This window comes from Bufo bufo, chromosome 1 (genome assembly GCF_905171765.1).
Source record: "Bufo bufo chromosome 1, aBufBuf1.1, whole genome shotgun sequence".
Taxonomy (NCBI): domain Eukaryota; kingdom Metazoa; phylum Chordata; class Amphibia; order Anura; family Bufonidae; genus Bufo; species Bufo bufo.
This window is the reverse complement of record NC_053389.1, coordinates 546,126,024-546,149,777: the sequence shown is the minus strand read 5'-3', so window position 1 is coordinate 546,149,777 and position 23,754 is coordinate 546,126,024. Positions and strand designations below refer to the sequence as shown.

At 44.5% G+C, this 23,754-nt stretch overlaps 1 protein-coding gene across 2 annotated transcripts in view; it reads right to left on the bottom strand.

Annotated features, from left to right (window-relative positions):
- The window catches only part of LOC120982280 (dol-P-Glc:Glc(2)Man(9)GlcNAc(2)-PP-Dol alpha-1,2-glucosyltransferase-like), a 32,302-nt gene that overhangs the window by 7,091 nt on the left and 1,457 nt on the right, over positions 1 to 23,754 (bottom strand). For both annotated transcript variants that reach the window (XM_040412323.1, XM_040412331.1), the window contains exon 2: positions 14,066 to 14,252. In XM_040412323.1, the coding sequence (XP_040268257.1) occupies positions 14,066 to 14,252 (187 nt within the window). The remainder of the gene's footprint in view (positions 1 to 14,065; positions 14,253 to 23,754) is intronic.

Genomic DNA, 23,754 nt, shown 5'->3' with positions numbered 1-23,754 from the left:
ACCTGGAAGAACCAATGTTTGGGCAGAATAAAACCCCTCTACATTCATAAATATTCATATTACAGAGGAAAGCTTTACAAAAATCCACAAACAGAAACGGTCTACATTAATGTGTCTGAAGCGATTAAATCACAGTCACGTACTTAGCAGTCAGTGTATAAAACAGCATCTGTGTGGGTGCCGGGTGCTGCAGGCCTGAGTGTATGGTTTTTGTCATAACGGTGTATTACTCTTCACTCTACTGTCTATGCCATCAGCACACTCGCCATTGAAGCATCCGTCCTCTTGTCACAATGGCTCATTTCATATTAATTGACAGCCATTTATTATTTATACATACTTCTGAACTGTACAGGAGGCTGCTTTGTTCTTAACCCCTTAAGGACACATGACGTATGGGTACGGCATGTTTCCCGAGTCCTTAAGGACACATGACGTACCGGTACGTCATGTGTTGTTCCGATCACTGCCGCCCGGCCGGCTGTGATCGGAACAAGGTGCCTGCTCAAATCATTGAGCAGGCACCTCGGCTAAATGCGCGGGGGGGTCCCGTGACCCCCCCATGTCCGCGATCGCAACAAACCGCAGGTCAATTCAGACCTGCGGTTTGTTGCGCTTTCTGCTGTTTCTGATCGCTGCGGTCCCTGACCGCGGCGATCAGAAACTTTAGTGTGCCGAAAATATATTTTTATCACCCCCCCCTGCACCTCTGAATGATTTTAGCCCGGTGGGAGGTGCAGGGGGGGTGTTGCGGGCGGTGGGGGCGGTGCGGGAGGCGGGCGGTGCGGCAGGCGGGATCGCGATCCCCCGCCCGCCTCCCATTGAATAATCGTTGGTGTAGAGTGGGTATACCAGGGTGCCAGCACATTGCTGGCACCCTGGTATAAACGGCTGACATCGGTGATGCGATGTCAGCCGTTTAACCCTTTCCATACAGCGGTCCGTACGGACCGCTGTATGGAAAAAGTTAACAGTAAGAGGGAGCTCCCTCCCTCTCCGATCGGGGGGCTGCTGTGCCTTTGCACCCCCCCGATGGAGAGGGAGAGAGCTCCCAGACAGCCCCCCGCCAGATCCCATCCTTACCCTTCCCCGTCTGCGCAGTTCTGAGCAGACGGGGAAGGTTCCCATGGCAACAGGACGCCTCTCAGGCGTCCTGCTGTCCATGGTGCTGAACAGATCTGTGCTGAAAGCATAGATCTGTTCAGTGTAAGTAAAATACAGTACAGAACAATATATATTGTACTGTACTGTATTATACAGACATCAGACCCACTGGATCTTCAAGAACCAAGTGGATCTGGGTAAAAAAAAAAGTGAAAAAAAGTGAAAAAAAAGTAAAAATCAAAAAACACATTTATCACTGATTAAAAATTAAAAAAATAACATTCCCTACACATGTTTGGTATCGCCGCGTCCGTAACGACCTGATCTATAAAACGGTCATGTTACTTTACCCGAACGGTGAACGCCATAAAAATAAAAAATAAAAAACTATGATGAAATTGAAATTTTGCTCACCTTACTTCCCAAAAAAAGGTAATAAAAGTGATCAAAAAAGTCGCATGTACGCCAAAATTGTAGCAATCAAACCGTCATCTCATCCCGCAAAAAATGAGACCCTACTTAAGATAATCACCCAAAAACTGAAAAAACTATGGCTCTTAGACTATGGAGACACTAAAACATAATTTTTTTTGTTTCAAAAATGAAATCATTGTGTAAAACTTACATAAATAAAAAAAAAGTATACATATTAGGTATTGCCGCGTCCGTATCGACCGACTCTATAAAAATATCACATGACCTAACCTCTCAGGTGACCACCGTAAAAAAAAAAAAAAAAAAAACTGTGTAAAAAAAGCAATTTTTTGTCATCTTACATCACAAAAAGTGTAATAGCAAGCGATCAAAAAGTCATATGCACCCCAAAATAGTGCCAATCAAACCGTCATCTCCTCCCGCAAAAAATGAGACCCTACTTAAGATAATCGCCCAAAAACTGAAAAAACTATGACTCTTAGACTATGGAGACACTAAAACTTTTTTTTGTTTTAAAAATGAAATCATTGGGTAAAACTTACATAAATTAAAAAAATGTAATACATATTAGGTATCGCCGCGTCCGTGACAACCTGCTCTATGAAATTACCACATGATCTAACCTGTCAGATGAATGTTGTAAATAACAAAAAAAAAAAAACGGTGCCAAAAAAGCTAATTCTTGTTACCTTGCCGCACAAAAAGTGTAATATAGAGCAACCAAAAATCATATGTACCCTAAACTAGTACCAACAATACTGCCACCCTATCCCGTAGTTTCTAAAATGGGGTCACTTTTCTGGAGTTTCTACTCTAGGGGTGCATCAGGGGGGCTTCAAATGGGACATGGTGTCAAAAAAACAGTCCAGCAAAACCTGCCTTCCAAAAACCGTATGGCATTCCTTTCCTTCTGCGCCCTGCCGTGTGCCCGTACAGCGGTTTACGACCACATATGGGGTGTTTCTGTAAACTACAGAATCAGGGCCATAAATAATGAGTTTTGTTTGGCTGTTAACCCTTGCTTTGTAACTGGAAAAAAAATATTAAAATGGAAAATCTGCCAAAAATGTGAAATTTTGAAATTGTGTCTCTATTTTCCATTAAATCTTGTGCAACACCTAAAGGGTTAACAAAGTTTGTAAAATCAGTTTTGAATACCTTGAGGGGTGTAGTTTCTTAGATGGGGTCACTTTTATGGAGTTTCTACTCTAGGGGTGCATCAGGGGGGCTTCAAATGGGACATGGTGTCAAAAAAACAGTCGGCGCACCTTTCACTCTACGCCCCGCTGTGTGGCCGTACAGTAGTTTACGGCCACATATGGGGTGTTTCTGTGAACAGCAGAGTCAGGGCAATAAAGATACAGTTTTGTTTGGCTGTTAACCCTTGCTTTGTTAGTGAAAAAAATGGGTTAAAATTGAAAATTAGGCAAAAAAATGAAATTCTCAAATTTCATCTCCATTTGCCAATAACTCTTGTGCAACACCTAAAGTGTTAACGACGTATGTAAAATCAGTTTTGAATACCTTGAGGGGTGTAGTTTCTTAGATGGGGTCACTTTTAGTGAGTTTCTCCTCTAGGGGTGCATCAGGGGGCTTCAAATGGGACATGGTGTAAATAAACCAGTCCATAAAAATCAGCCTACCAAAAACCAAACGGCGCACCTTTCACTCTACGCCCCGCTGTGAGGCCGTACAGTAGTTTACGGCCACATATTGGGTGTTTCTGTAAACAGCAGAGTCAGGGCAATAAAGATACAGTCTTGTTTGGCTGTTAACCCTTGCTTTGTTAGTGGAAAAAATGGGTTAAAATGAAAAATTAGACAAAAAAATCAAATTCTCAAATTTCCTCCCCATTTGCCAATAACTCTTGTGCAACACCTAAAGGGTTAACAATGTATGCAAAATCAGTTTTGAATACCTTGAGGGGTGTAGTTTCTTAGATGGGGTCATTTTTGGGTGGTTTCTATTATGTAAGCCTCGCAAAGTGACTTCAAACCTGAACTGGTCCCTAAAAATTGAGTTTTTGTAAATTTCGGAAAAATTTCAAGATTTGCTTCTAAACTTCTAAGCCTTATAACATCCCCAAAAAATAAAATATCATTCCCAAAACAATTCAAGCATGAAGTAGACATATGGGGAATGTAAAGTCATCACAATTTTTTGGGGTATTACTATGTATTACAGAAGTAGAGAAACTGAAACTTTGAAATTTGCAAATTTTTCCAAATTTTTGGTAAATTAGGTATTTCTTTGTGCAAAAAAAATAATTTTTTTGACTTCATTTTACCAGTGTCATGAAGTACAATATGTGACGAAAAAACAATCTCAGAATGGCCTGGATAAGTCAAAGCGTTTTAAAGTTATTAGCACTTAAAGTGACACTGGTCAGATTTCCAAAAAATGGCCTGGTCCTTAAGGTGAAAATGAGCCCGGTCCTTAAGGGGTTAAAGGACTCACACAGCACACTGCAGCTCCATTTTGTACGGGGCCTCTCCCCCTAAATGCCTCTAATTCCATACATGTTCTATCTCACTGGGTCAGTTGCAAAAGAACAAGCTTTTGTCATAAGCCGTCCCCGCTGCCGAAACCCCGAGTGATGTATGTACCCCATGTAATGGCTGGATGCACTGGAGCCTCCACAGCAAGAACAGCATTTAGCTGCTCGTTGTTCTGGCTCATAGTTAGGGACCCAAACCACAGACCACCTTCTATTAATGAAAATACACCTAATAGTAGGTTTGAAATAAGTTGTAGAAACCAGACAATCCCTTAAAGAGGTTGACTGAGTTAAATTTTTTATGGGTCAACTGCTGGGTGTTAAAAAAAAAATCTTAAACTCACCTGCCTAAGCCCCGTTCATTCCAGTGCCAATGATCAGTTCCCTCCACCAGGATGCAGCAGTGATGTCCTGTATACTGCACATAACCACTGCAGGCAATCACTGACCTCAGTGGTCTCATGACGTGCACTGCTGAGGCCAGTGATTGGCTGCAGCAGTATATGATAGGTCACTGCTGCTGCTGAGTGGGAAGGACATAGTGGCAGCACTGGGCTGGAGAGGTAAGGTTTGAGTTTGCTATTATTGTAGCAAAGTCCCTGCAGTTGGCCAACAAGATTTATTATTCGGAACATTAAAAGGGATTGCAAAGTGGGTAAAAAAAAAATTCAAAAGAATCCAAATGGGTTAATAAATTAGCCAATTCTTACATCACTGCTCCTGCTCCAACACTTTCAAAAATCCACCGACTGTCAAGAGTGACCAAGTACACAAGGCAAATTACCTCTCAGCCAATCACTGGCTGAGGCAGGTCACCGTTGCTCAAGTGATTGGCTGGGAAGTCATTTCCTATGTGCCGAGAGGGACCAAAAATGGAAAGAGGAACCGGAGACCAGGGCACTGTTGGAACAGGAAAGGTGGAGGAATCGCTGACCTCTGGAAAAAAATAAAATATCTGGAATGACCAAGCATTTCAAGAGCCCCACCTTTTTTATTTTTTGGTGTATCAGGTTTGCAGAAAACGTATTTTTTTCGAATGCGACCATTTGGAGATGTACCATATTTTTCTCCCTATAAGACACACCTGCCCATAAGACGCACCTAGCTTTTAACGGTGGAAAATATTTTTCATCAGACTTCCAATGTTAATCAGACCTACACATTAATAAGTCCCCCAATCAGACCTTCATGTGAATGACCCCCAATCAGACCTCAATAAGTCCCCCAATCAGACCTCCATGTGAATGACCCCATGATCAGATCAGATAAAAGAAAAAAAAAAAAAAAAAACTTACCTTTCCTGCCCTGGATGCCGCAGCTCCCGTCATCCAGCGCTCTTTTTACTGCCGCGCGCCGACATCCTCATGCTGTGCGCAGTTCGCAGCACAGCGAGCGGCCGAGAAAGAGCAGGAAGTGGTGAGTACACAGCCTGGGGAGCTTTGCAATTATCGCTTCCCAGTCCTCCTGTACTAATGAGCACCTCCATAATGGAAGCAATCATTAGTATTTGCCCCCCACCATAAGACGCACTGACATTTTGCTTGGGTTCTGTAGAATAAGCACCCTTAATGAGTTACAATGTATTGTGAAGCCGAAAAAAATAAAAATTCAAAAGGGGTGGACCTAAAAAAATAAAAGCTATTCCACCAAATGGGTTTTGTTTTAACATTGTTTCTTTTCCCATATGGTAAAACTGATCTGTTACCTCTATTCTCTGGATCAATATGATTACAGTGATACCACATTTATACAGTTTTTATCATATTTTAATACTTAAATTTTTTTTTGCTTTCGATCACCATATTCTGAACCCCAATTTTTTATATTTATGTCTATGGAGCTGTGTAAAGGCTCACTTTTTCCAGGGCGATCCGTAGTTTTTATTGCTACCATTTTAGAGTGTATATGACTTTTTGATCACTTTTTATAAAAAAATTGGGGGGAGTTGAAGTGCCGAAAAAACTGTGAATCAGCCATTTATTTATTTTTTCCCCCATTATGGCATTTGTGTACTGGATAAATACTAAATATATTTTAATATTTCATTGGCAATGTGGGATGCGGCAATGCTAATTATCTTTTTTATTATCTATTTTTAATATGAAGAAAGAGGCGTTTGATTCGATTTTTTTATATATGCATTTTCACCACAAAATGCAATGCAATCTGAAAGCAGCATGGTATAGAGCAGGAGACGCTGAGCAGATGGATAGATATTTTTATGGGAAAAGATTCAATAAAACCTGTAATTTATACATTTATATCTTAGCTTTTTTTTTGCAGCCCTGTGAACAGCCATCAGTACAGGAGGGAGGCGCTAACAGTGACTGATAGCATTGTGTGTATGTGTGCATACAGAGATAACCCTCAGTCACTGGTAACACCTCCCTCCTGTACCAATAGTTTTTCACAGGGCTGCAAAAAAGCAGAGATATAAATGACAAATTTTACTGAATCTTTTGCAATAAAAATATACATATCAATCTGCTCGGCTTCTCCTGCCCTATACCATGCTGCTTTTTAAATTGCATTCAAAACTTCTTTTTTTTTCCCCCAATTATCTTAAGTCCCCCTGGGGGGCGTGGCCAGCAGCCGGCATGTGAGCACGCTTCTGTGAGTAGCTCCATTTACCCTCGATAATCCTTCACCATCCTGACAAACTGCCGACTCCAGGCACAGAGTGGACGGTGTGTAGGAGACCTCGCACACCGACTATGGGGCCCAGCAAAGCGCAAACGGCTGCGGAGAAGCTCAAAGAGTTCGCCAGGTCTGAGGCCCAAAGTGGAGCCACGACTCCTACACGTGCGGCTGTTACCCACGGGCAGGCTGCCCAACAGGCGGATGCAGAGGAAGGCGCTGAGCAGGAGTTTACCCTCAAGGCAGCTTATGAGCAGTTACTAGTGGCAATATCATCATGCCAAACATCACTCACCGGGAAGCTGGAGGAGGTGAGAGTGGATGTGGGCCTGCTCCGCCATGACATGCAGCAGCTCAGAGATTGGGTCAAAAACACAGAAGATCGCGTGTCTGCGCTGGAAGATCTGACCAGACCCATGGCAGGGAAGATGCAAGACCTGGAGCGATCCGTAGGTCAGTGGCAACAGAAATGTGACGACCTGGAAAATAGATCGCGCCGCAACAATGTGAGGATCTTGGGCCTACCAGAGAAAGCTGAGGGCAGAGATCCTGCGGCCTTCCTAGAGGCATGGTTTAAAGAGCAGTTCCCTGAGACACCCTTCTCTCCTGCATATACCGTGGAGAGGGCACATAGTGTCCCAGCCAGATACCCCCCACCAGGGGCTGCTCCTAGACCCCTCTTGGCGCGTCTGCTAAACTGGAGAGACCGGGATCTTATCCTTAGCCAGGCCAGAAGCAAGCAAGACATCAGGCATGAAAATGCAAAGATCTCCCTTTTTCCGGATTTCTCGGCAGATCTCCAGAAGAGGAGAGCCACATTTGTTGCAGTTAAACGTCGCCTACGGGATCTAAATCTTCAATATTCGATGGCTTATCCGGCCCGCCTTAGAGTCATAGACGGCGATAAAACCGTGTTTTTCAATAATCCTCGCGAGGCGGAGGACTGGGCCTCAAGAAAAGCTACGCGTCCCGGACCGCGCTGAACTTTTCGCTGTCTGTTCACAGCAAGTATTAAAACATCCTCATATGTCTGATTCTAGGGAGACTTGTTCTTGTTTGCCCTGAGCATGACATTAATTAAGATGCAGCACGGCTGATATTGGTCACTTTTTTCATGTTCTGGACTGCATTTGATAGTCTTATGTGTGTTCTCACTTAAATGCAGGGCGTTTCCCTATATTCAGCATCAGTCACTTTGTCAACATGTTCCATTGTCATGTATTAAGGCCTGCAGTTTTGCATATATTTGCTGAATGGGGGGTAGGAGCAATACCTGTATGGTTATAACACCTATTTGCACTATACAGGGAGTGCAGAATTATTAGGCAAGTTGTATTTTTGAGGATTAATTTTATTATTGAACAACAACCATGTTCTCAATGAACCCAAAAAACTCATTAATATCAAAGCTGAATATTTTTGGAAGTAGTTTTTAGTTTGTTTTTAGTTTTAGCTATTTTAGGGGGATATCTGTGTGTGCAGGTGACTATTACTGTGCATAATTATTAGGCAACTTAACAAAAAACAAATACCCATTTCAATTATTTATTTTTACCTGTGAAACCAATATAACATCTCAACATTCACAAATATACATTTCTGACATTCAAAAACAAAACAAAAACAAATAAGTGACCAATATAGCCACCTTTCTTTGCGAAGAACACTCAAAAGCTTGCCATCCATGGATTCTGTCAGTGTTTTGATCTGTTCACCATCAACATTGCGTGCAGCAGCAACCACAGCCTCCCAGACACTGTTCAGAGAGGTGTACTGTTTTCCCTCCTTGTAAATCTCACATTTGATGATGGACCACAGGTTCTCAATGGGGTTCAGATCAGGTGAACAAGGAGGCCATGTCATAAGATTTTCTTCTTTTATACCCTTTCTTGCCAGCCACGCTGTGGAGTACTTGGACGCGTGTGATGAAGCATTGTCCTGCATGAAAATCATGTTTTTCTTGAAGGATGCAGACTTCTTCCTGTACCACTGCTTGAAGAAGGTGTCTTCCAGAAACTGGCAGTAGGACTGGGAGTTGAGCTTGACTCCATCCTCAACCCGAAAAGGCCCCACAAGCTCATCTTTGATGATACCAGCCCAAACCAGTACTCCACCTCCACCTTGCTGGCGTCTGAGTCGGACTGGAGCTCTCTGCCCTTTACCAATCCAGCCACGGGCCCATCCATCTGGCCCATCAAGACTCACTCTCATTTCATCAGTCCATAAAACCTTAGAAAAATCAGTCTTGAGATATTTCTTGGCCCAGTCTTGACGTTTCAGCTTGTGTGTCTTGTTCAGTGGTGGTCGTCTTTCAGCCTTTCTTACCTTGGCCATGTCTCTGAGTATTGCACACATTGTGCTTTTGGGCACTCCAGTGATGTTGCAGCTCTGAAATATGGCCAAACTGGTGGCAAGTGGCATCTTGGCAGCTGCACGCTTGACTTTTCTCAGTTCATGGGCAGTTATTTTGCGCCTTGGTTTTTCCACACACTTCTTGCGACCCTGTTGACTATTTTGAATGAAACGCTTGATTGTTCGATGATCACGCTTCAGAAGCTTTGCAATTTTAAGAGTGCTGCATCCCTCTGCAAGATATCTCACTATTTTTGACTTTTCTGAGCCTGTCAAGTCCTTCTTTTGACCCATTTTGCCAAAGGAAAGGAAGTTGCCTAATAATTATGCACACCTAATATAGGGTGTTGATGTCATTAGACCACACCCCTTCTCATTACAGAGATGCACATTACCTAATATGCTTAATTGGTAGTAGGCTTTCGAGCCTATACAGCTTGGAGTAAGACAACATGCATAAAGAGGATGATGTGGTCAAAATACTCATTTGCCTAATAATTCTGCACGCAGTGTACAGGTACCCGAGTTAAGGGCCACCAAGTTAGTCGGATCAGGATTCGACACCTTCATGTTTATAATGTTATTGTTCTGTATTACGTTTTTGTATGCTCAAGCTTATATGTCTCAAGTATGGCCATCTCTCTTCATGATAGCAACAGGGGAGTCTCTGCTCTATGTTGATCAAATGCCTAAACTGTCAGTGTATGCAATGTGGATGTGGGTATTTGTCCTTGATTCAAACCTGGTGATTCCATGGCATCCATGAGAGTGATGTCATGAAACGTGAAGGGACTGGGAGACCCTAATAAGAGGATTGCGATTTTTTCTCAAATACGCTCCTTTAATTCTCATATTCTGGGCCTTCAAGAAACCCACCTCACCCCAGAAACAGGGAACAGGTTGAAGAAGCCCTGGGCGCAGCACTTATTCAACTCATATAGGAGCTCTCACTCCAGAGGAGTGGCCCTGCTGTTCCATAGAAGCCTCAGATGCGAGATTCACTACTCAGCTGTAGATCAGGGAGGGCAGTACATCTTCATACATGCTCATATTAACTGTGTCCCATATGTGATTGTTAATCTGTATAATTCCCCTCCTGCATCTTTATCCCTTCTACAAGCAGTCATGGGTTTTGTGGCTAACTATCCCAATGCCCGTTTCATATGTATGGGAGACTTTAATCAAGTAGTCAGTGAAGATTTAGACAGATTCCGCTGTAGGGCAGATAGAGGAGGGACGGGAGGGAACAGCACGGTTCTTGCCAGAATATCGAAGGAGATGGGATGGGTAGATATGTGGAGAGCCAGGAACCCACTAACGAGGGAATACTCTTGCTTTACCCCAGCCAGGGGAGCCCTGTCCAGATCTGACTACTTGTTTGGCAATGCCATAGTATATACTGACCTGGTGAATATTAGGCACGGACCACAGGGCCCTTCCGACCACGCCCATGTTGTTGGCGGAGTTGGCCCTGACTGATCATGCCGGCGCTGGCAGTAAGATGCGTAAACACCCTTTCTGGCTGTCCTTGTTTGGTTTAAATGACAGAATCCCTGATCAGTTGAGGATGTTCTTTGAGGTACAGGGCAAGTCTACAGACGCTCTATTGCTTTGGGAGACAATGAAAGCGTACCTTAGAGGTTGCATCAAATCCTCCATCTCATACGTTAAGAGAGAATCGCAACGTAAGGAAAATGATTTACATGCCAGCTGTAAGGAGGCAGAGAGGGCGTTCACTGAGTCCCCCTCTGAAGAGCGCAGATTAGAGTGGTTATCCAGAGGGAGAATGTACATGCTACATCTGGAGGAAAAGAGCAAAAGGAAGCTCTTCTTCCTCCTCAAGCAACAGGTGTTTGAAACAGGCAATCAGACAGGGAAGTTACTTGCGCATATAGCACGCGCTAATAATATGTCTCCCCCGGTACTCAGGATACAGGAGACTGACGGCCGCATAATGGAATCGGTGCAAGATATATTGAAATGCTTTCATAATTTTTACAGAGACCTATACAAATCAGCAGCTACTTACTCAGGGCTAGAATTAGAGTCCTATCTTAAGTCCCCTGAGTGGACTTTAAAATGTGATCATCTGATCGCTTTTCCAACAGTATGCAATGATTTAACATAGTGCTCAGTGCGGGGGAGCCGTTTAGGCCCCGGTAGCGCTGCCCTCCCAGACTTTTGCCGCTCAGATGATGTGGTCACAATTGACCACAGCATCGGAGGGGTTAAATGTCCAAGACTGGCACACTGTTCAGGTCCCTCTGGTATACAACATGCTGCCTGCAATGCATTTTCATTTTGACAGCGCTCCTTTAAAAAAAAGAACTATTTTCAAGCCCTACATTTTACTATACCATCAAAATCCAGAAGTTCTGATAAACCTGATATATCAGTCAATACATATGTATGGGTGGAGGCGTATTTTAAATTATTAGCTCATTGAAAGATTCTTATAATTAGTAATAATTCCAATAAAACAAGAATGCAGGTGAATTCTCTAGAAAGCTGGATGCTGAAAAAAGGTTTCCGGTGTTTAACCCCTTCAGCCACAGTGACAAACCTGTACATCATGGTGGCTGACGGAATGTATGGAGCAGGCTGCTGCAATGAGCCTGCTCCATATGTGGCGGGTGCCGGCTGTATCATACAGCAGGCATCCGGCTACAATGACCGGGATTGACAACAAAAACCAGTCATTTAACCCCTCAGATGCCACATACAAAATAGATTGCGACATCTGTGAGGTTCCGATCAGAGCTAGGGTTGAGAGAATTGATTTTGTTTTACTACTTTAAAACAATAAAACCTTTGCATCTCTATTTTCTGACAGCCATAACTTTTTATACTTCTGTCCACAGAGCTGTATGAGGGCTTGTTTTTTTGCGGGACGAACTGTAGTTTTTATTTGTACAATTTTTGGGGTACATACAACTTTTTGATCACTGTTGTTCGATTTTTTTTTGGGGGGAATGGTGACCAAAAAGATGTTGAATTGTTTGTTTTATTTATTTTTTCAGTTATGGCATACACCACGCAGGAAAAATATTTTATAGTACAGACCTTTTCAGACTCAGTGAAAGGGGGTTGATTTAAACTTTTAATGTTGTTGTTTTTTTTAACTTGTTAAACGATAACTTTTAGCCCCCTAAGGCGGCTAGAACCTGGCATCTTTTGATCTCTTGTCCCGATTACCATAATAGAAATCTATTATGGTGAATGGGATTCTGCCTCTCTACCTACCAAGCTGTGCCCCACTGCAGGGGCTCTGATTAGACTTGAGCAAATTGACCTTCGGATCATGGATCCGAAGTCGATTTGTTAAAATACTTCAATTTTAATGCTGTTTCCATCCATGGAGCCAATGTTCTTCTCGACGGAAGTCACGCGAGACTTCGTTGAATTCCTAATGTAAGAATATCTGTGTATTTAAAAATAATTTAAAATGACAATCAAAACTGGGCTTTTTGGTACAAGCCAATACCAAAGCCCAGTTCAGATTGCTATTTTAAATAGTTTTTCAATACACAGATAAGCATACAGTGGGAAGTCACCAAAGTCTTGTGCGACTTCAGGCGAAACAAACTTTGGCCAATACATTTTAATGCTGTACTGAAACAGTATAAAACGGTAAAAGTATTTGAATGAATTGACTTCCAATCTATGATCCGAAAAATAGAACTATACAAATTTGGTATCACTGTAATCCTATTGAGTCGCCATTTCATAAGGGGTTAAAAAGGGATTCCCTAAATAAAGGGGTTAACCCATGAAGAGCATTTATCACTTATCCACAGGATCGGTCCAGAGATTAAAGGGGTTCTGTAGTTTGTTTTAACTGATAATCTATCCTCTGGATAGATCATCAGCATCTGATCGGCGGGGGTCCGACACCCGGGACCCCCGCCGATCAGCTGTTTGAAAAGGCAGCGGCGCTCCAGCAGCCTTCTCACTGTTTACTGCTGGCCCAGTAACGTCATGACTAGTATCAACTGGCCTGGGTGGGGCTAAGCTACATTCAAGTGAACGAAGCTTAGCCGTGCCCAGGCCAGTTGAGACTAGTCGTGACATCACCGGGCCAGCGGCAAACAGTGAGAAGGCCACGGAGCTGCCTTCTCAAACAGCTGATCGGCGGGGGTCCCGGGTGTCGGACCCCTGCCGATCAGAGACTGATGATCTTTCCAGAGGATAGATCATCAGTTAAATCAAACTGTAGAACCCCTTTAAGGCATCCCCAAGTCCATTCTCTAAATAAGAGCGGCAGTCAGCATGTTCGTCATGCACTCCATTCACTTCTATGGGACTCATGTAGACAGCACTCCATTAGTCCCATAGAAATGAATGAAGTGGTGGACATGCGCACTACCACTCCAACTAGACCCAACAGACCCATCATTTTCGGGATCATAGGGGGTGTGAGGGGTTGAACTCCTGCTGGCCTGACATTCGTCACCTATCCTGTGGATTGGTGATCAATAATTTCTGTGTGATAACCCTTTAGGCCTCTTTCACACTACCGTTTTTTTTTTTCAGTTTTGCGGGCCGTTTTTTGCGTTCCGTATACGGAACCATTCATTTCAATGGTTCCGCAAAAAAAATGGAATGTACTCCGTATGCATTCCGTTTCCATTTTTCCGTTCCGTTGAAAGATAGAACATGTCCTATTATTGCCCGCAAATCACGTTCCGTGGCTCCATTCAAGTCAATGGGTCAGCAAAAAAAACTGAACATATACGGAAATGCATCCGTATGTCTTCTGTATCCGTTCCGTTTTTGCGGAACCATCTATTGAAAATGTTATGGCCAGCCCAATTTTTTCTATGTAATTACTGTATACTGTATATGCCATACGGAAAAACGGAACGGAAACAAAAAAACGGAACAACGGATCCATGAAAAACTGACCGCAAAACACTGAAATAGCCATACGGTTGTGTGAAAGAGGCCTTAAAATGTTTTTTTTTTTTTTTCTAGTTACTGTATTCTACTGAAAAGAAAAATGAATATGCTGGAATACAAACAACCACATGCCATGCTGACCTGTTTGAAGTGTCCTTGACAATACTGCTGAGCCTGCGGGATGTGGAAGATTTCATCCATATACGGGTCCCGCTGCTCTCGGGTCACTTTAGAAAATAGGAAGCTGGACAGCAGAAAACATCCACTGAACAGAGCAGAGAAGTAGTAACCTTCCAACTTGTCCATGTTTCCTTCAGTGCCAAATATCCTGCAAAAGAGAAAAAATAAGGGATAACTATTAGACTGGTGGGGTCAGATGGCTGGAGCCCCATGAGAACAGGGGTCCAATTCCCCAAAATAAATGGAATGGCTGTTGGAGCATGCACAGTGCTACTCCACAGCGCTCAGCTACTTCCAGCAGTCCCATACAGAATGAATGGAGCAGCACAGTGAATGCGCAACCAGCCGCTCTATTCATTTCAGGGTGCGGGCCCACATTCCCATGATCGAAGTTGTGGAAAAGGATAACAACTGGAATACCACTTTAATAGCCAGGAAGGAAGCCATTAATTCTAGTGCAAGGACAGTATCTCCTGTAAGCACTCTTTTTAGGACAATTACAAACATGTGGCAGGTATTATAAGAAGCTTGGGCTTGATAGATATGGCGTTCAGCAAATGTTATCACACCAGTAAAAGATGCAACTGCATTTGTAGCTGTTCCCCAAGACCAGTTAATGAAGGGAAGGGGGGGAAAAAGGAGGCAGTCCATGTCCACACCTGTGCTATAGGGTGCCCCCTAGACTTCACACTCTTCTGCTGAATACACAGGCTCCCCTGTATATATCTTTTTGAAATTACTAATGAGTCTGTGCTGAGAATCTGTCTAAAAAGTGGTTCAAATTGGCGCAATCAGGCTTCTTTAATTTTTAGCGATCCGCTAGAAAAGGAACTGTGAAGATTGATGGAGAAATCTGTGTGGCCTAAGATGTGCCAAAACCAACAGCTGGTATAGAGTGCCCAGTCAAACACCTCATTTATCATCCAGCCTGCGTCACTGTGAGAACTTTGGTGCATGGCTAGACACTCAGCCACTCAGTTCAACCCCATCCCAACCACAGCGGAAGTCAGGTCAGTAAAGATGGCGCCTGCTCCTAAGCAGAGTGGGTGCAAACATTTAAAAAAAAAAAATTATATATATATAATATATATATATATATATATATATATATATATATATATATTCAAATCACCCCATTAAAAAATAAATAAAGATCATTTGCACTGCTGCTCCCCAAAATGCCTGTACTATTAAAATATAAACATATTTATCCAGTACAGTGAATAGGGATGAGCAAATAGACTTTGGATGAAACAGCCAAAGTCGATTTGCATAAAACTGTAGGGAGCGAGCGCTCCGTACATAGAATGTATTGGCTCTTGCGAGACTTCGGGTAATAACTTCAGAAATTAATTTCTGTTAAAAACCTTTTACTGAACTCCGTTTCGGTTCCAAGTGGGAAACAAAAAAAAAAGTTATGGCTCCAGGTAGGCAGGGAGTAAAAAAAAGAAAATTTAAAAATGTAAATTGACCCGGTCTTTAACAGGTTAAAGGCTATGGGCACCTTTGTGCACTAAAAATCAATAAACTCATATCTTACCGTAATGCAGCACATAATAAAATTGCACTTGTTTGTTTACTGGTATCAGCTTTGCCTCACTTGCCCTCAGAAATGCTCTTCTATTAGTTTGCTCAGTGCTGTCATCTCCTGAAAGGCTATGTGGGCGTTACTGTGGATTTCACATGCACCAGCACAAGCTCTGCTGCCCAGCCCCCACATCCTGTTACACAGCACAGCTAGCAGCCACTTACATGTAGGCTGCTGGAACTTGCAAGTAACTTGGTAGTAAGATTTCATTCCAATTCACAACATGGTGAGTCTTAGGCTCCATTCACACCTCCGCAACGTGTTTTGCGGATCCACAAAACACTGACAGCGGCAATGTGCGTTCCTGATTTTGCGGACCGCACATTGCTGGCACTATAGAATATGCCTATTCTTGTCCGCAATTGCAGACAAGAATAGGACATTTGTAAAACTAAAATGATGGGCGAGCACACTTCATTTGTATCATAAAGTGCATAAAATTTAATTAAATCCAATATACGTGAACACGTGTGCATACATAAAATCAAGTCAATCTATAAAAATACCATAAAACCTAAATAGTTGCTTAAAATAATACACTTTAAATAATACCACGGTTAAGTGTATTATTTTAAGCAACTATTTAGGTTTTATGGTATTTTTATAGATTGACTTGATTTTATGTATGCACACGTGTTCACGTATATTGGATTTAATTCAATTTTATGCACTTTATGATACAAATGAAGTGTGCTCGCCCATCATTTTAGTTTTACAAATTTATTCTTCTGAGGGTGGGTGTCCCTCCAATTTGGGCTAGCAGCACCTGTTTCATAGTTCCGTCCAGAGTGAGCCACCGCCCCACTGTTTGTATAAGAATAGGACATGTTCTATTTTTTTCGGGAGCGGAATTGCAGACCCGGAAGTGCGGGTCCAAGTTGAATGGTCTGGATCAATCAAGGCGGCCGCACGGAGGTTGCAAATTACGGTCCCCAAAGAACGGAACGAATACGTTCGTGTGCAGGAGGCCTAATACAGAGAGAGTTATAATCTTAATCTCAATTTACATGACTGAAGTTTTATCAATAGAAAGCCCAGGGGGTTGATTTGTTGATTCACATACACCAGTCCATAATTTGTGACTTTTGAAGGGATTATCCCTAAAAAATTATTTGTAATTGCTAGTGTTTTCTAGAGGGTAGTTATTATTAAGTAACTGAAAGGGGTTATCCCATGATAAATGTAAAAAATTAAAATCAGACATCATATAGTACATGACAATTTCTTTCTACCAAAGCTAGAACCAGTCCTGTACCTCACATGGATCCAGAGATCTCCCCATTCATTGCTCTGCTAGATTTATATCAAGCTGAGAGCTCAAGGGGAGTGTCTTTTCTGCTGCAGCTAAGGGGGCGTGTCTCAGCTCTCCCTATCACAGCTCAAGGGGAGTGTCTTTTCTGCTGCAGCTAAGGGGGCGTGTCTCAGCTCTCCCTATCACAGCTCAAGGGGAGTGTCTTTTCTGCTGCAGCTAAGGGGGCGTGTCTCAGCTCTCCCTATCACAGCTCAAGGGGAGTGTCTTTTCTGCTGGAGCTAAGGGGGCGTGTCTCAGCTCTCCTTAACACAGCTCAAGGAGTGTGTCTTTTCTGCTGCAGCTAAGGGGGCGTGTCTCAGCTCTCCCTATCACAGCTCACTGGGAGTGTCTTTACTGCTGCTAAGGGGGCGTGTCTCAGCACTCCCCATCACAGCTCAGGAGGCGTGTCTTTTCTGCTGCAGCTAAGAGGGCGTGTCTCAGTTCTCCCTATCACAGCTCAGGAGGCAGCTGAAGGATGAAACTGAGCATGTGCGGCCTTCTCAGTGAGTAGGACAAAGAAATAAGAAATTAAGTGACACTATACAGAATCATTTTATTGAACTCAGTGGCTATACAAATTTTTTTATTACATACAATTACAGAAGTATTCAGATCCAGGTGCTGGATTGAAAACTGTAGAATATTTTTCGTGGGACAACCCCTTTAACCCCTTAAGGACACAGCCTTATTTCACCTTAACAACCTCCGGACCGCCTAACGCAGATTCGCGTTCCGGAGGTGGCAGCGCTGCGCACAATCACGCATCTACGCGTCATCTCGCGAGATTTCCTGTGAACGCGCGCACACAGGCGCGCGCGCTCACAGGAACGGAAGGTAAGAGAGTGGATCTCCAGCCTGCCAGCGGCGATCGTTCACTGGCAGGCTGGAGATGTGTTTTTTTTAACCCCTAACAGGTATATTAGACGCTGTTTTGATAACAGCGTCTAATATACCTGCTACCTGGTCCTCTGGTGGTCCCCTTTGTTTGGATCGACCACCAGAGGACACAGGTAGCTCAGTAAAGTAGCACCAAGCACCACTACACTACACTACACCCCCCCCCCCCCCCGTCACTTATTAACCCCTTATTAGCCCCTGATCACCCCATATAGACTCCCTGATCACCCCCCTGTCATTGATTACACCCCTGTCATTGATCAACCCCCTGTAAAGCTCCATTCAGATGTTCGCATGATTTTTACGGATCCACTGATAGATGGATCGGATCCGCAAAACGCATACGGACGTCTGAATGAAGCCTTACAGGGGCGTGATCAATGACTGTGGTGATCACCCCATATAGACTTCCTGATCACCCCCCTGTCATTGATTACACCCCTGTCATTGATCAACCCCCTGTAAAGCTCCATTCAGATGTCCGCATGATTTTTACGGATCCACTGATAGATGGATCAGATCCGCAAAACGCATACGGACGTCTGAATGAAGCCTTACAGGGGCGTGATCAATGACTGTGGTTATCACCCCATATAGACTCCCTGATCACCCCCCTGTCATTGATCAACCCCCTGTAAAGCTCAATTCAGATGTCCGCATGATTTTTACGGATCCACTGATAGATGGATCGGATCCGCAAAACGCATACGGACGTCTGAATGAAGCCTTACAGGGGCGTGATCAATGACTGTGGTGATCACCCCATATAGACTCCCTGATCACCCCCCTGTCATTGATCACCCCCCCCCCCCTTGTCATTGATCACCCCCCCCTGTAATGCTGCATTCAGATGTCCGTATGATTTTTACGGATCCATGGATCGGATCCGCAAAACACATACGGACATCTGAATGGAGCCTTACAGGGGGGTGATCAATGACAGGGGGGTGATCACCCCATATATACTCTCTGATCACCCCCCTGTCATTGATCACCACCCCTGTCATTGATCACCCTCTGTAAGGCTCCATTCAGACATTTTTTTGGCCCAAGTTAGCGGAATTATTATTTAACTTGTGTCAAAAAATAAAATCTCACATGAATTCACCATACCCCTCACGGAATCCAAATGCGTAAAATTTTTTAGACATTTATATTCCAGACTTCTTCTCACGCTTTAGGGCCCCTAGAATGCCAGGGCAGTATAAATACCCCACATGTGACCCCATTTCGGAAAGAAGACACCCCAACGTATTCCGTGAGGGGCATATTGAGTCCATGAAAGATTGAAATTTTTGTCCCAAGTTAGCGGAAAGGGAGACTTTGTGAGAAAAAAATAAAAAATATCAATTTCCGCTAACTTGTGCCAAAAAAAAAAAATTTCTATGAACTCGCCATGCCCCTCATTGAATACCTTGGGGTGTCTTCTTTCCAAAATGGGGTCACATGTGGGGTATTTATACTGCCCTGGCATTCTAGGGGCCCCAAAGCGTGAGAAGAAGTCTGGTATCCAAATGTCTAAAAATACCCTCCTAAAAGGAATTTGGGCACCTTTGCCCACCTAGGCTGCAAAAAAGTGTCACACATCTGGTATCGCCGTACTCAGGAGAAGTTGGGGAATGTGTTTTGGGGTGTCATTTTACATATACCCATGCTGGGTGAGATAAATATCTTGGTCAAATGCCAACTTTGTATAAAAAAAAAATGGGAAAAGTTGTCTTTTGCCAAGATATTTCTCTCACCCAGCATGGGTATATGTAAAATGACACCCCAAAACACATTCCCCAACTTCTCCTGAGTACGGAGATACCAGATGTGTGACACTTTTTTGCAGCCTAGGTGGGCAAAGGGGCCCATATTCCAAAGAGCACCTTTCGGATTTCACAGGTCATTTACCTACTTACCACACATTAGGGCCCCTGGAAAATGCCAGGGCAGTATAACTACCCCACAAGTGACCCCATTTTGGAAAGAAGACACCCCAAGGTATTCCGTGAGGGGCATGGCGAGTTCCTAGAATTTTTTATTTTTTGTCACAAGTTAGTGGAAAATGATGATTTTTTTTTTTTTTTTTTCATACAAAGTCTCATATTCCACTAACTTGTGACAAAAAATAAAAACTTCCATGAACTCACTATGCCCATCAGCGAATACCTTGGGGTCTCTTCTTTCCAAAATGGGGTCACTTGTGGGGTAGTTATACTGCCCTGGCATTCTAGGGGCCCAAATGTGTGGTAAGGAGTTTGAAATCAAATTCTGTAAAAAATGACCAGTGAAATCCGAAAGGTGCTCTTTGGAATATGGGCCCCTTTGCCCACCTAGGCTGCAAAAAAGTGTCACACATCTGGTATCTCCGTACTCAGGAGAAGTTGGGGAATGTGTTTTGGAGTGTCATTTTACATATACCCATGCTGGGTGAGAGAAATATTTTGGCAAAAGACAACTTTTCCCATTTTTTTATACAAAGTTGGCATTTGACCAAGATATTTATTTCACCCAGCATCGGTATATGTAAAATGACACCCCAAAACACATTCCTCAACTTCTCCTGAATACAGAGATACCAGATGTGTCCGTACGGACCGCGGTATGGAAAGGGTTAAACGGCTGACATCACAGCACAGATGTCAGCCGTTTATACTAGAGTGTCAATGTGCAGACACTCTGGTATACCCACTGGACGCCAATGAATATTCAAGAGGAGGAGGGCGGGGGATCGCACCTCCCCCCCTGCACCACCCGCCGGCATAAAATCATTCAGGGATGCATGGGGGGGGGGGGGGGGGGTGAAAAATCTATATTTTCGGCATATTAAAGTTTCTGATCCCTGCAGATCAGAAACTGCAGAAAGTGCAGCAAACCGCAGGTCTGAATTGACCTGCGGTTTGCTGCGATCGCCGACACGGGGGCATTTAGCCGAGGGGCCTGCTCTTGAATATTGCATACTCCATAAATAGTGGTCATTAGGAGCGCATGCACGCTAAGGACCCCACTTCCCCTGACGAAGCCACAGCAGTGGCGAAACATGTCGGGAGGGGGGCAATAGTGTAGCGTCTACTTTTAGACAGAGTACAGAGAAAGTTCAGCAGGTGAACATAGGTTTAGGTGTAGACCAGATAGCGGTAGTGCAAAGGCACCTTGTCATTATCCAGCTAGCTCTGGCAGAGCAGCAAAGCAACATAAGGCTTAGTTTAGAGTGAACTGTGTAATAGGAGTGACAACCAATATATTCAGCCACAGTGATACGAACCAACTGCCAGTACATAGTAACACTAATTTAGTAGAGAGATCTGCTGCCAACTGGTGGACAACATTGCCAATTATTGCAACAAGATACAATCTCCTCTAAGATAACAGGGGGTAGATAATACTGGTTTGTGACGGAACAGTTGATATAAACAGCCTGCCAAACAAGTGGCTACTGTCCAGTAACACGGTGTACTGTGTGATACAGTATAAATCACATCCAATAAACACAAATCCATTCAGAACTGGCCCATGACTGAGGGAATGACATATAGTGGAAGCCATTGCACGCCTGGTCTCACCGGACACACATGAGTATATTAAACTGATTCTCTGCACAGAGTACCTTCCTGGCTCAATTACCCAGAAGGGAATATATATGAATACATACTCTATGTAACTATCCTCCCAGCTGCTGCTAATCCAAAACAGCAGCGGGTAGTTTAATACAGGAGTACAATATATATCCACAAGCTCTACTGTACTCTGATAGTTTTAACATTAGATTATCCTTATAGAATTTATACACATACTTGCCAACTCTCCAGGTACATCCGGGCGGCTCCTGGAAAAAGGAGAGCCATCGTGGACTCCTAGAAGGGTTGGCAAAGTTCTCAGGTACAACACGGTGGAATGAATTCTCCAGAAAACAGCCCCTTATGTACATAAAGGAGGTCGAATGGATGCATCTGATGCATGTGCAGATACAGAGGATTCTGCTGCCTGTGTCTGTGCATGCGCCAGACACTGGCGGATCCGGGGGGGGGGGGGGGGGCAACGGGGCAATTGCCCCCCCCACCCACCCGAGCTGCTCAGAAGTGGGGTGGCGGCAACGGGGCACAGGGAGATGAGTGCTTCTATTGTGGAAGCGCTCATCTCCATAGTCATCTGTATCGCCGTCCTCAGGACAGCGGTACAGATGACTGTGCTGAGGCAGGGGAGGGAGAGGCGTGTCCCTTTCCCTTCCTCTGATAGGCTGCAGGCACTATGCTGGCAGCCTATCAGAGGCCGGCGCAGGCGGCGTGATGACGTCATCGCACCGCGTGAGCCATACAGCACGGGACACAGGCCGGAAGAGGCCTGCATCGCATCGCTGCCAAGGAGGTAAGTATAAGTGTTTTTTTGTTTTTTTTTTGGTGTACAATACTGGTGGCTACTGGCACATAATGGGGGTCTCTGGCTACTGGCACATAATGGGGGTCTCTGGCTACTGGCACATAATGGGGGTCTCTGGCTACTGGCACATAATGGGGGTCTCTGGCTACTGGCACATAATGGGGGTCTCTGGCTACTGGCACATGATGGGGGGGCTGTCATTACTGGCACATGATGGGGGGGCTGTCATTACTGGCACATGATGGGGGGGCTGTCATTACTGGCACATGATGGGGGGGCTGTCATTACTGGCACATGATGGGGGGGCTGTCATTACTGGCACATGATGGGGGGGCTGTCATTACTGGCACATGATGGGGGGGCTGTCATTACTGGCACATGATGGGGGGGCTGTCATTACTGGCACATGATGGGGGGGCTGTCATTACTGGCACATGATGGGGGGGCTGTCATTACTGGCACATGATGGGGGGGCTGTCATTACTGGCACATGATGGGGGGGCTGTCATTACTGGCACATGATGGGGGGGCTGTCATTACTGGCACATGATGGGGGGGCTGTCATTACTGGCACATGATGGGGGGGCTGTCATTACTGGCACATGATGGGGGGGCTGTCATTACTGGCACATGATGGGGGGGCTGTCATTACTGGCACATGATGGGGGGGCTGTCATTACTGGCACATGATGGGGGGGCTGTCATTACTGGCACATGATGGGGGGGCTGTCATTACTGGCACATGATGGGGGGGCTGTCATTACTGGCACATGATGGGGGGGCTGTCATTACTGGCACATGATGGGGGGGCTGTCATTACTGGCACATGATGGGGGGGCTGTCATTACTGGCACATGATGGGGGGGCTGTCATTACTGGCACATGATGGGGGGGCTGTCATTACTGGCACATGATGGGGGGGCTGTCATTACTGGCACATGATGGGGGGGCTGTCATTACTGGCACATGATGGGGGGGCTGTCATTACTGGCACATGATGGGGGGGCTGTCATTACTGGCACATGATGGGGGGGCTGTCATTACTGGCACATGATGGGGGGCTGTCATTACTGGCACATGATGGGGGGGCTGTCATTACTGGCACATTATGGGGGGGGCTGTCATTACTGGCACATTATGGGGGGGGCTGTCATTACTGGCACATTATGGGGGGCTATTACTAGCACATTATTGGGGGCACTATAGGGGCATCTACTGAGGCCACAAAGAAGGGGTGTTTTATATGGGGGGCTCTGTACAGTAGAATTTTATACTGGGACACATTATGGTGGGTACTATGAGGAAGGGGGGAGAGGAGTACTATGGGGTCATCTATGGGGGGCACTAAGAAGGGGTATTTTATACTTGCAAATTATAGGGGACACTGAGGGCATCTTATACTGGTAAATTATGGGGGGCACTAGGAGGAAGGGGAGAGAGGAGCACTATGGAGGCATTTACTTGGGGCACTATATAGGGGTATTTTATACTGGCACGTTATGGGGCACTATG